The following is a 14,125-nucleotide window of genomic DNA, read 5'->3' on the forward strand; positions in this document are numbered from 1 at the left end:
GTTTTAAGCTTATTTTTAAAATACCTTATCTAGCCGTACTTCCCAAATAGCTGATGTTAAAGGCTGAGAGGTAGAGGCATACCCATTCATTTAAGGCATTTGGAGAACAGATATGGAGCCCATGTCTCTGCTTTTGGACCTGTCATTTTACTCTCGGGAATGACTTGTTAGCATACCTCTCCCCTTGACTGTGAGCAACTTCAGATGGGAACTATATTGTACCAAGTCCCTAGCTACTTGTGGAGTGAGTTTTCAATGACAATTTGGGTATATTCGTTTAGAGAGACTTCTTTCAGTCTATGCCTTAAGGCTAATGCTGAAAGTAGCATTTAATGTTACAAAGAACATCAGGTGAATTTGGTACTCTTAATTTTTATTTATATATAATGATTCATATTGTAGAAAATAAATGTATAAATAAAATCACTTGTAATCCCAGGCCATAGAAGTAAACACTTTAAGCATTTTTTCCCTTCATATTTATGTGTGTACTCTATATTCTGTTTTAAAATTAGTCTTCTACAAAAGCAGTACTCCCAAATTCCTCCCTCTTTCATTGCCTGTCATGGCCCCATCCAGAAAGCCATGTGGAACAGACACTTCAGCCCTGATGTTGCCCAGATTCTGACCAAGGGACAGAGAGGCCACACTCCTCACCCAAGTATGTTACTTGGCTCGCCAGCCTTTCTAATCTGGCTAATCGTGTGGACTCCGGGGCCTGTGTTCATACCCAGTTCCACCACCTGCTAACTGTCTGGCTTTAAGTCACTTCGCTTCTTTGAGCCTCACATATAATAATAGGTCTGACTTCCAAAAATTAACTTAAATAGTCTCCTAAAACACAAGCTTAACTTTTCCTTAATATGACATTGCTTGGAGATACCATAGTTTGACTATTCTTTTCTAACTTAGATTGTTTCCAAATATTTAGGATTAAAATACTTAAATTTTGTACGGAGGTCACTTGGGGAGGAGGGGGTTATGTGGATGAGCACTTGCAGCTTTTTCCAAAATCTAAACATCATCCATGCAGTTTTATTTTTGTAAGTTTTAAGGAGGTGGTTGGTCCATCTCACTAACCAGCCATGGCCCCGAGCAAACCCCAGGATTTAAGCCCAGCGTTGGAAGGACCACCCTTCAAATGCTAGAGTGGGGAGCTTTCAGTCTTAGGAGAGGAGGAAATGACACGTGGTTTAGTCATCATAGGCTTTGGCAATTAAGTTACAGTTCAAGGGAAGAGAAAGGTAAACAGTTCGTGGTAGCTACTTTTAAGAGCAGACAAATTCCCTGTGGCAAAGCCTCTTCCTTCCCACTGCCCCCCTTTTCTGTTCAGCGGGTGGCAGTTTACTGTGGCTGTCACTCCACTTCTGCATCTCTGTGGCTCACTGCCCACCAGGCCTCCCAACACCGTGGGAGTTTAATCCTAAAAGCAAGATTGTCTGCTTTCCCTTAAAGATCAATCTTTGTTTCCATTTTCGTTTTTAAAAAATGTGAACCCTCAGCATCCAGCCACAGCGGCCATCAGCGTTTCCCCACCACTTTCTCATTCCGCTCACCCCGGTTTTGCTGAAATAGTGTTGAAGATAAATCCCAGACCTCATGTCATTGTGTCATGTCAGCCCTACATGTGTCAGTAGGTAACCCTAAAAAGACATTTTCTTAGATAACTTTGATACCATTATTGCATCTAATAAAGTGAATAGTACTTCCCTGGTCTTAATACCCCAATTATTTTTTTAAAATGGTTTTGTAAGATAGGTTTTTCCAATCAGAATCCAAACAAGATTCACTGGGTTGTTGTGGTTCTTAAGTTTTCTTTCATCTAAAATAGACCCTTTAAAAAATGTCTATTCATACAGTTCACTGTTGAAGAAACAGAGTCCCTTGCCCCTAGAATGTCCCTGTCTGAACTTGGCGGATGGCGTCCTCGTGGTGTCGATGAGCATGCGCCTCTCCCCCCTGCACGTCCTGTGGACTGAAGAGAGACCTAAAGGTTTCATGAGACCCAGAGTCCATGATTTATTCACATGTTTTGCTTTTCAGCAACTTCACGTCATATGTGTTGGTGCATAGAGAATGTTTTGTGTGTCGGGAGACACATCCTGTCTGTGTCTCGCTTGTAGTCACGGTGACACCCATCAGTGAGTTCAGACGGTGACGCACCTGATCCCTCCATTTCAGATTTCCTCCTCAACATCCTGCCCCGTGGTTTTCCATCTGGGCAGACCATTGCCAGGGCCAGTTATTAGGGAGCTTTCATTTTAATAGAAAAATGCTGTGAAAGAATCTAAAGGGAGATTTGATAGGGCAGGAGTTGGGTGGTTTTCCAAGGTTAAACACAACTACTCGTGTTAGAAAATCAAATGAAGAGGCGAGACAAAAAGTTCTTAAAATTTTAGAGCCATTGCTAAATCACCTGGGAACTGTAGTCTGGGATCCACCACCAGCTGAGCAGCCTTAAGGGCCGTCCACGTACATTTTGCTTTCTTGTCTGTAAACTGGGGCACATATTATGAAGTCCATGCAGATTCAATACCCTATGTGCCTTTTAGACAAATGTGAGAACCTTGGGTAATGGGTTTGGAACAGAGATTTTAGAGTAAAAGTGGCTTGCTTTATTGGCTGTCGTCATATAGCTCTATCTTTTCAACACAAATTTGTATAAATATTCAATTAGAAACCATTTAAATAGCCCTGGCCAGTGTGACTCAGTTGGTTGGAGCATCATCTCATGCCTGGAAAGGTCACGGGTTTGATTCCCAGTCGGGGTACACACCTAGGTTGCTGGTTCGATCCCCAGTGAATCCCCAGGGGCAGCGCAAATGGGAGACAACCGATCCGTGTTTCTCTCACATCGATGTTTCTCTCTCTTCCCCTCCCCGCTCCCCCTCTCTCTAAAACCAATAAACGTATCCACCTTGGGTGAGGGTAAAAAAATAATAATTTAAATAGAAGACATACAGGATAACAAAATACAAAGAGAACAGAAATGTATAAAATGGAAAATAAAAGCCACCTCATTCTCACCCCTTTCCTTTTACCCCTGCCAAACTTAACCACAATCACAGATTTCTTTCAGTTCTTTAATGAAAACTTTTTATTCTGAGCTAATTGCAGATCACGTGAAGTTGTAATGCAGCGATGCTGTGCACCCTTTCCCCAGTTTTACCCAGTGATAACATCTTGTAAAACTATAATATCACAACGGGGTTATTGACGTTGATACACAAGATACGAAACGTGGACTGTTGGATTTTAAGTCCCTTTGTCGCCTCCCTTGCCCATGATCCCCCCTTAGAGGTGGCTGTGGGAGTTAAGCTACCTGGGTGTTAGGGTGAGATCCTGGGGAGAGTGCGTCTCTCTTGTATTTCTTTTGCATGCATCTGCCTTTTTCAATACGGGATACCTTAGGCATTTTCTCTCCCTAGCAGTTTTCCATTTTCCCCTTTGGCATATTTCTAGCTCTCGTAGCTTTATTGAGATATAATTGACATATGATGATGTGTAAGTTTAAGTCTACAATGTGCTGATTTGATACATTTATATATTGTGAAATTATTATCACTGTAGAGTTAGCTAACACCTCCATCACCTCACATAATTTCCATTTCTTTTTTGGGGGTGAGAACATTTAAGATCTATTCTTTTAGAAACTTTCAATTATATATAAGACATTGTGAACTATATCTAGTTCTTTGAAGTCATCAAAACTGGAAGAACAACAGGGTGGAAATTCCCGATGTAGTTAATTCCCTTGGGATAAGTTTATCTTATTAGTGCTTGCCACAGAAAACTCCATATATAGTCTTCTTCCGTGGGCAAGAGCGAAATTACAACTTCTGATGACATAAATTAGGATGCTGTCGTTTCCTTCAGGTTTTTTGGAAGAACAAAGACTCATAGAATTTCATTTTGATAGCTGTGGAAAAGGGAAATTTTTCCAAGGAGGTACATATCCCTCAGCAAAGTAGTGATGGGCGGGTTGAAACCTTAAACCCGCTCACATTCTGCCTGTATCACTGAATGAAATGAGTTTCCTCTTGGGCTTTAGAGTAGAAGTTTTTGAAAAGAAATATAATTACAGGGTTGAATAAAAGTGACACCGTGGAATTTTCCTTTGTCATGACATGTCACTTAAAATTTAGAATACAGTAATCATGTGTAGGTTGATTCACATATAATCATTCCTCATTTTATATTTAGCTGTGTTTTCTAGAAAAAAGTTTTTACTTGCTTTTCTCTTATTAAAGCAGAATTTCATGGTACTAAGAAAAGAGACATTTAAATGTTTACCAGGCCATATCTTGGTGGCTTAGAGAGGGTTAGCTATGTGCATATTTATATGCACAATCATTTGTTTGTACACTAGTTACCCCAGTGTTGCTCTGTCAGAGTGCTCAAAATTAATGCCTCCGAAGGTGGGACAGGTCACAAATGCATGGCCAGGACCTGGTAGTGAGCCAGGGTGTTTGCCTCTTTTAGGTTTTAAAAACAATTTATTATTGATTTTTAGAGAGCAAGGAAGGGAAAGGGAGAGAGAGAGAGAAACATTGATGTGAGAGCATAATATTTATCGGCTGTCCCCCAGTGGGGATCAGCCCACACCCCTTGACCTGCAACCCTTTGGCACACAGGAAGATGCCCAACCAACTGAGCCACACTGGCAGCCACCATATCACTAGCCCTGTGAGAATGCCTGTTGATATGGTTACCATGACTTCCAGTTTTCAAAAAAACCCTGTAAATTGGATTATTTTTAAATTAAAGTCTTTAAAAGCAGGCAAACAATTCAAATTTTAAATCAAAACCCCATGCATTATGTGCTTCTCCACCGTATGCTTCACTCTAGTATAATTTTCATTTAATTCTCAACAGCCTTGTATTTACTGCCAGAAAGCCCAAGAAATATAGCTATCACCTCAAGTTTAACAAACAAATTTGCAACCTTTGTCCCAAACCTGCTTGCTCTCTGGGCTTCCCTTTCTGTCCATATTAACCTCAGTGTTCCAATCATTTCTGGACTCAACATTTTAATGTTTATTTCTCCTCTTGGCTTTCCCACTATAATTGGTGAAAACCTGAGTCTGTTGATACTTGTGAATTTTCTGGGTTTTCTTTCTCTTCCTCCCCCTTTTAGCTAGCTCATTTCTAGCCCTTCTGCTCCTCTGACCCAGATTCTCCCTGCATTCTAGTTCCCTTCGTTACCCAACCAGGTTGACCCACTTTTTCAAATACCTCTTTCATGATGTCTCTTCTCAAAAGCTTCTTTGGGTCCCTGTTGCCTATAGTATAAATTCCTCAACTTCTGCCTAGATCTCCCGGTTGCAAAGTAGTGTTATCTTAGCTGTTCATCCACATTTCCCTGGTATTATCTGACCCCATCTTCTTAAGGTCAACTCTCCCTCAATCCAACCTCCTGGCCAGGGCTGCCCAGAATTTCTGGATAATGGATGGATCTTTTGCCTCCACCTTGTCTGCTGAAGTAGGGTAGATTCTGGAGTTCCCTGCCCCACCCCTGAGACTTTTTTTTTGGACTAGGCCTCCATTATCATTTGAGCTGCAAATAACAAGTGGAATAAAGGATGCCCGCAAGTGAATCTTCCTCTAGTTTAGGGAGGAAGCAGCAGCAGGAAGCTGGCTCCCTTGGTCTTGAGCTTCCCAGGATACCCTAGTTAGGGCTTCTATAGAGAGGCCTTGTTTTACCGCCTGACGGAATTCCTTCTCCAAGTGATTTCTGCTTTCTCTCCCTCCAGCTAAGGGTAGGAATTCTTGTTCTTTTCTGTGAAGCCATATGAACCACAGGTATTTTGCAATTTGAATGCAGTGTATGCTCGTTTGCCTTGCAGCCCACCCGCCTGTGCACAACATTAGATGTTGGAGTGATTCACTTGGTTACTTTCATCTACTGGGGCAACTTGCTGGTCTGTTGATGGCCTTTCCTATTCAGAGAAGTCTTAAGAACACTTGTTGTTTTAGTGAAGTAGTGATAATTCACTAAAAGAGATCCTTTCTTGTGTGCCTCAGCACTTTGTTTAAGCCCCTGATACAGCACATAGCATCTAGCGTTATAGTTATTTGGACATGTGACTGTCTCTCATTTTACTCTCAGTTCCATGAAGCAGCCACTGCTGCTTTTTGTGTCACCAACAGCACCAGGTCTGGTGTATGGCAAGCACTCAACACAGGAGATCCTTGATTTTCTCTAATGATACACCCTGAGTCCATCAGGAACTATCAAATCTATGACTGTCATTAACGAGATAGGAATGTTGAATGATTGCTAGTCCCCAAGTGAATGACCATCTCTCAAAGTCCTATCAGCCTGTCTCAGATTCCATCGGCAATATAGATTTTGCACATATTATCTCATTTGATCAGAGCAGTACCTCTCTGAAGTAAGTAATATTATTTTCTCCATTGCAGATTTTTACATGACATTGGCTTGCTATAGAAAAAACCACAAATGGCAAATCTGTGAATGCTAAGGGCCCACTGTGCAAGTTTGCATGCAGATAGATGATTAGAAAAAGTGAAATGGTTAATTGATATGTTTGCTTAATGGCTTTCTATTCTCATATATGAAACATTTTGATCGGTAGTGTTCATAAGATTAAACTGAGAAACAAGATGAAATAACCTGCAACAATTGTACTGTTTAACAATTTAATATTATTTTTCAAAGAAGGAATAAAACACATGACTTGGAAATTGTACTCTCTCTCAGTTGTAAGAATTAATTTCACTTCTTAAATTGGAAACTGTCCTTTGCACTTGCTGTTCTCTTATCCAGAAAACTCTGGCCCCAGAGTAAATTGTTTTTTCTTTAACAGATGATGGCTGTGGGCACATAGTGTCCTATCTGGACAGTGGCACCATGGTATCTAAGAATTACCCGAGGACTTACCCCAATCACACTACCTGTGAGAGGACGATCACAGTACCGAAGGGCAAGAGGTTGACTCTGAAGTTAGGAGACTTGGATATTGAGTCCCAGAACTGTGCCTCTGACTACCTTCTTTTCACCAGCAATTCTGATCAGTACGGTAAGAAAAGAGACCTAGGTTTCACATTTGCATTTGGGGGGAAGGGAAAATTGTCTGTTTCTTAATAAAATAGCCTGGGAAGATTAGAAGAGAAACTTGGTTTTGTAAACTCTTCAGGTAGTTCTCACGGTGCATTTGCCTCATAAGCTGCAGCAAACAAGTGTTCCCGGCAGCCCGCGTGCATGCCTCGGGAGCCATTTCTGAGCTCGTATCTGGGAAGAGCATTGGAGATGCATGGCACTTGGCTAAAACATCTGTGGTTCATTCAGTCCTGTGACAAGTACTTATGGAATAGTGATCATGTGTTCAGGACCTCGGCGAGAGCTGGTTGGGATATAGCAGTGAAAACCCAGAGTTCCTCCTTCGTGGAGCCTGCATTGGCGGGGAGGGGAGGCTGGAAAATAAACCAATGCATCTATAATGGGAGGGACTGTGAGGAAGGAGAAGGAGAATAAGGAAAGATGGAGCCTGTTTTGAGTTGTCTGTGCTACTGCAAGTGGGATGGTCAAGAGGGCTTCCCGAGTGAGGGGACATTTGAGCAGAGACCCAGATGAGGTGAGGGAATGGACCATGCGTGTATGTCTGGGGCCAGAGGTTTCTGGATAAGGGAACAGCAAGTGCAAAGGACAGTTTCCAAAGTAACCTTTTGAAATTAAGCTTTTTGTGCTTTGGGTGTGCTGTTAGCACACTGGCTTCAGAAATCCCCACAGCAGTGACCCTACAGTCCCAAAGCCAAAGAAACAGCTTGAGTTTAGCAGTTTGAGAACAATGACAAAATCTTACATACAGGTTCTTTTGAGATTAGAGGTTTTCTGAAATTCTCTATGTATACAGCTCCACAACTGATATAGGTTTTAGATAAAATCTCATCTGCCTACTCATTCTATAGACAGTTTCACAAGCACACAGCTTTTGAGGCTGTGGTTACATTTAACCCAGACTTATTTCTTCACCCCTGGTGCCTCTCCGCAGATGGAGGTGCAGATCAGCCCTGAGACTATTCAGATGGTCTTATTCAGATGATCTTTCCCCATTAGGGGGGAAAATCTAAAATATTTTAGCCCTGACAATATTATGTCTATTATGATGACAGTTGAATAACTTTGACGGAGTAAAGATGGTTGATTTCATGTAATTATTTGCACTTTTTAAACTCCAGTTTGACTCAAGTGGGAAAAATGAGAATTGCAGGGATGCCTAAGGCCCCGGGGACCACTTACTGTTCAGTTACCTCTGGTAATAGAATCTGAATTAACTTACAGAGGCATCAGGGAATCTCTCATTAGCCAGAAATTTCATTCGAAATCAGAGAAGACTGTCAGAGCTCCCTTGTAAAATGTGAGGCAAAGCGTTCCCGGGCTGAAACTGCTTTCTACACTGGTGTGTCTAGGGGAACATCTTTCCCAAAAGATAAGCAGTTAATTCTACCTGCTGACTGAGCAGCAGAGGAATCATTTGCTCACCTCTCAAATCAGAGGCCAAGGTGAGAAGCACTAGAAAGGGGAGCAAATCTCCCCAAGCAGGATTGGAGGACGGATGTGGCCTTCCCACACTGGGAACTTACTCCATCACCTTTGCAATATACTCACAAATATACAGAAAGGAGGGAAAGCATGGGATTAGCTCCATATTAGGAGCTAGGTTACAAGGTGGTTGCGGTTGGCCTCAGGGCACTGTTCTGCCCATTTCTAGATTCTCGAATTTTCAAGATTTCGACTTTTCACTAGGAAATGAGTAATAAATTAAAATTCACTTATAGCAGTAAAGCCAAGTAAATTAATTTTTCTCTTTAAATTTTTTTCTGTGTACAGTTCTGTTTGTCTCTTAAAGACAAAATATATGCTTGTTGTAGAAATAAACATAGTCAGTGTTTTGTATCCAGGTACATGCTTGGCCCTTATATATATTTTTTCTGGCATCCCTACCTACATCCACCCTGCAAGGTAAATATTAACCCCTTTGTACAAAACTGCATCACAGTGGCATTTAAGCAAAATGCCAAAGATCTCACAGCTAGATAGGGCTAAAAGGAAGATTTATATCTGTCCTGTGGCTCCAAGACCTCTGTTTCCAGATTTCTCCTCCTTTCTCTTGATTCTACCACCCAAAGAAAACCACAACAAATTATTACCTTTCCAGGTAATAATTATTATTACCAGACCTATATTACATATATAGCAATTTTGTCTCAAGCACCGGTGTAGTAGATATTTGGGGTATGTTTTTAAGATAAAATATTTAATGATGCTCAGAATTTCTTTTGTGGCTATTTTAAAGATTTTTCTGATCAGCCTTGCTAATGCAAATCCAGCAGACAAAGAGACCAGAAATTAGCAATAAAAGGAATACATGAAAAGGAAGTTAGAATATTTTAATCCTATAAGTATATTTTAAAAGAATTAAGTGGTTTAAGGGTACATAGCAAGTGTACACATGCATATGTCATATATGGTGCATATATGTTTGTGTCTTTTATAGTTTTGAAGAACATTCTGGGAGTAGTCGCTTACTCATATATGGGTAGTACCTATAATTTTTAATCCAGTGACTTGAATGTAGTAGATACTCAGAGAATAAATGATTTTAAAAGTAAATCAACAAGTTCAATGACAAGGAACTAGTTAAGTAAAACAAGTTATAGTTACTTGGACAATTAAACAGCTATAATTTAAAAGACGTTTAACCTAGAAAGCTGCTTATAATATATATAGTGTTAGGTAAAACATGAATATACAGTAATGTTATAATGATAGAAAAAGCCTTTGAGTAAAATAAGTCAGAACATAACTATAGCAAACTACTAAATTAGGACTTTAGAAGGTTTAGCTATGGGTATTATGTCTTCCCTTTACTTTCAATTCTTTCCATAATAAATATATATTTCTTAATAAAAAACGAATAGATTTCCTAGGACCAAAACCACTAACTAGACATATATTTTAACAGAGTTAAAATAGTTCCCTGATTCAGTTTGAACTTTTGGGAGTGCGCAGGCATCCATACAAAGTAGGAGGAGGCATAAGTGCTTTGTGGCCCTGCCCCCGAGCTCAGGGAGTGGGCATTCCTGGGGCTGTTGCCCAGCTCAGTGGGAGGGTGGCAGGGCTCTCTGCAGCCAGCGTGGCCACAGGAGCTGGTGTGACTTCAGAACCCCCTCCCCCCCCCGGGTGTCAGAACAGGTTCCCAGGGACCCACAGCACTATTTCCTGGGCCTGTGGTAGAGGGGAGTGCCCGCTGAATTACTGCAGAGGGAGTTTATCTTCTGGAAAACCTCCTGAGATTCTGGAATTTGACAGCTCTAATGATTATATGTGTGGCTAAAAAAGCTGAATAGTTTATCCAGCTTGATTTTTTTCACTAATTTATTTGCTAAAACCCATGGCCGGAGGATTTTAAGACTCAACACTATCCAGCTTTTGAGCATGCAGCTAATGTTTTGAAAAAGAATAATGTTTTCTGGCATTAGTGTTTGTAAGCTCTGCCAAGAGTGGACCTACTTGGAATGTGATTGCACTGACCATTGTGAATATGCTAAAGTTTTACTGTTTAAATCATTATGCAGTTCTTCTTTAATGGTTCACTCCCGTGCCAGTTGTTTGGTTCATATATTTTGGGTGCTTTTTTTTAAAAAAATATATCTTTATTGATTTCAGAGAGAGGAAGGGAGAGGGAGAGAGACAGAAACATCAATGATGAGAGAGTCATTGATCTGCTGCCTCCTGCACGCCCCCCACTGGGGATGGAGCCCGCAACCCGCGCATGTTCCCTGACCGGGAATTGAACTGCCATCTCCTGGATCCTAGGTCGATGCTCAACTGCTGAGCCACGCCAGCCGGGCACTTTGGGTGCCTTTTATCATCCACACTCATGGAAGCAGAACGCACTGTGAGCAGTGTGAGTTTCACAGTGGTCAAGCGAAAGATGCACTTGGTCTCATCGATGTTAAAAGGTCTGATACATGCAAGATGGGTTATTATTCTGTGTGTCATGTATTATAATTATGGCTGATATTCCAGATTTGACATCAATTAGAAGAATATACTTATGGATCCATGGCTGAGTTGAGACACTGACTCTTCCTTTCAAAATGTCCTTGAAACAGCAAAGTTGATAAAGTGTATCAACTGTACATTAGAAAATATGTTTTTAAAGAACAAAACTAGTTTTTAAAGAATTTTTTTTTAATTTTACTTTTAAACTTATAAAAAATGTTGGATAGAAAATATGCATACTGACTTTGAAGATCATGTGCTAATATTCTGGCCAAAAAAAATCTTTAAGAGGTATCATACTTTGCTTAGTAGAGATTGTTTTCATTCTAACTAAGGGATTTCTGGGGTTTTGTTTGAGACCAAAGTAATTAAAGTAACTGAGACTCCCTTCAAAAGAAACACTAATGTCACTTTTCTTGTGTAGGATCCAGTCCAGAATCACAAAGCATTTAGTTGTCATGACTCCTCAGTCTCCTTTAATCTGAGACCGTTCCTTAGTCTTTCTTTGTCTCTTGTACAGTTTTAAAGAGTTCTGACCAGTTATTCTGTAGAAATGTCAGTTGATTTGGGTTGGTTTGATGAGCCCACACGATTAAATTCAGGTTGTGCATTTCTGGCAAACATAACACTATTACTTTTTAAAGTGGTCTTTAAAAGTCTTGTTTACATTAATTCTGCCAGGAGTAAGAACTAAGTCTGCGATATGTTTCTTTGCTTCCCTTTCCACTGCCTTCGTCAGGTGGACTCATTTTTGCATTCAGATCTGCATTCATTGAGGTTATTTCCAGTGTCTTTCCCAAACAGCTCTCTGTTGTTCAGAGAGGTCAGTGTAATATGAGGCTTTGAAAGGATTCAAATATAAGGTGACGCCTTGTTTCCAGAGGACAGTTTTGGAAAAGAAGCTTATCTTATATTTAAACACATAAGACCACAGGTACTTGACTAAGGTAGCCACAACTATTCTAGGGTTGAACAAATTCACCTTTAAACCTGGAATTTGAAGATTCAACAAGGAGTCTATTTAAATAACATCTACTTAAATGTAAAATTGTTGTATAATACAGTGCAGTTCAGATTGCTGCTTTGGTACTGAGACTCTGTTTAGCTAAATAAAATATTAAAATGTCTTTAACTTGGCGGGGGGGGGGGGATGGTGTTGATTTCAGCGTTGTGTCATACCAATATACCTACATTTAAACTATGAAAAAATATTTAACATTGTTTTATTTATGATACTGAAGAGGAAAGGTTGTGAATTCTTACTGAAGATCATTATTCTCAACTTTAAAACTCTTTAGCCCTCTGGTTAGGTTGCATTTCCAGTCTTGTTGACCACAAAGGATATAGAGACTGAGCATTCAGCTATATACTCTACCCTGGGTTTAGTCCTTAGAGTTGCTAACTCATTTAACCCTCACAGTAGCCTCTGAGAGAGGACCTGTTTGTAATGTCCACACATAAGGAAACTGCAGCTTAAAAAGGTCAAGCAACATGCTTACGATCCCTTAACTAAATCTGGGATTCAACTTTGGGCATTTGACTTCAGAGACCTGGCTCTTAACCACTGTGCCTTCCGGATTTGGTGCCATCTGATTAGGGGCTTGTGCATGAGACCTGAGCTGTAGTTCTTCTTGGTTGTCATTTGCTAGAAGAAGTAGAAACTTCTGAGGGCCTTGCCCAGGGGTATCCTGGGAATAAAATGGATTTCTGATAAATCACTCCCATACAGATTATCAGTATAAATTTAAGGTTTAAAAATACTTAGTCAAAATGCTTAAGGAGGCATCATGGCCAGTGAACCTAACTGTAGTCAGTTAAATGAGTTGTGTTCTGCTAAACGAATTGCACTATAGGAAAACCAGGAAGCTCCAGAATTGTTTTCTTACATTTCCTGTACTTCCACCTCAACCCCCAATATTTTTTTAACCATTGTCATTGACTCAGAATTACAACCATGTGAAGTCAACTGTTAATATTTATATTATACTAAGAACAAGAGAAATGGGAAAAGAGGAAATAATACTAAGTGATTTGCCTCACAATTGCAGCAAGATTTCTGTGATAATATTTTAGGATAATGCATAGCTGGCATATTCATTTATTATGCTTTTGTTGATTTTTTTTAAAAAATCCCAAATACAGGAAAACACAAGATTGGCAGCTTCTATTTTACAAATTGCTTTATGTCTCCCAGTCATATGATGGAGAATGCAAAATTCTTACGACTTTTAAAAAGACAACAAAAGCCTTCGAAGAAATTTCCAGCTTGCATGGAAAGTTGTTTTGGGCCTCAGACAGCCTAGAATTGCATTCTCCTCTAGGATTGGGGCTACTTTGGTGGAAATTCTTGAGCAGGACTGCTTTGTTTGTTTGGTTTTGTTTTGCCTTTTAGGCCAAGAGAGAATTCAGAAGAATTTTAAAGTTATAGAAAACTTTGTATCAGCCAGAATCATCCACACTAGACATCTTGTTAACATAATCGTAACCTCAAGGAGAAAAAGCTACTGGCATCTCCTCCTTTTCCCCAAATACTTCCCAGGAGACGGCACTGTGATTTACTTCCAGTAATTACCCTCTCCTGTCGGGAGAGAAGTAATGGCCTAGGTGGGTTGAGAGCTCCAGCGTTAGGCACTTCTTGACATGCCTTGGCCCAAAGGAAAGCCACACCTTTGTCTAGGAATCTGCCCGGTTCATTTATCATCTGTCACTGGTTTTTGTCTGGAAACCGGAGACCAAAGCTCTCCAGGGATACCACTCACATTCTTACGTGACTATGGTTTTAATGGCACAGTCCAGGAATATCCCTTTTTTTATGTTAATTTCCTTCCTTTTCATAGGAAATGACCCCGAAAATTCAGTAATTTTGTACAATGACACTACTGCAATTAGCAAGCCAGGGCAAACCTTGCCATTTGACTGCACTGAAAAAAAACAACAAATGGAAAACGGCCTTTGCAACTTCGTGTTTCTTGTTTCCGCAGCATGCCTCGCTCGGAAGGCAGATCTGGCCCACGCTGGGGACCGCCGCCCCGGCAGCTGATAGTGTGCGCCCTCCCGGGCAGTGTCCCTTAGGCTCGCTGGCGTGTTCTTATT

The 14,125-nt window shown here is 40.5% G+C and overlaps 1 protein-coding gene across 1 annotated transcript in view; it reads left to right on the plus strand.

Moving 5' to 3' along the window:
• DCBLD1 (discoidin, CUB and LCCL domain containing 1) overlaps positions 1-14,125 on the plus strand; it is a 53,351-nt gene that overhangs the window by 12,863 nt on the left and 26,363 nt on the right. Inside the window, 1 exon segment of the mRNA XM_087817580.1 lies at positions 6,831-7,043. Coding sequence (XP_087673706.1) covers positions 6,831-7,043 — 213 coding nt within the window.

Source organism: Miniopterus natalensis, chromosome 5 (assembly GCF_054644295.1).
Source record: "Miniopterus natalensis isolate mMinNat1 chromosome 5, mMinNat1.hap1, whole genome shotgun sequence".
NCBI classification, from domain to species: Eukaryota; Metazoa; Chordata; class Mammalia; order Chiroptera; family Miniopteridae; genus Miniopterus; species Miniopterus natalensis.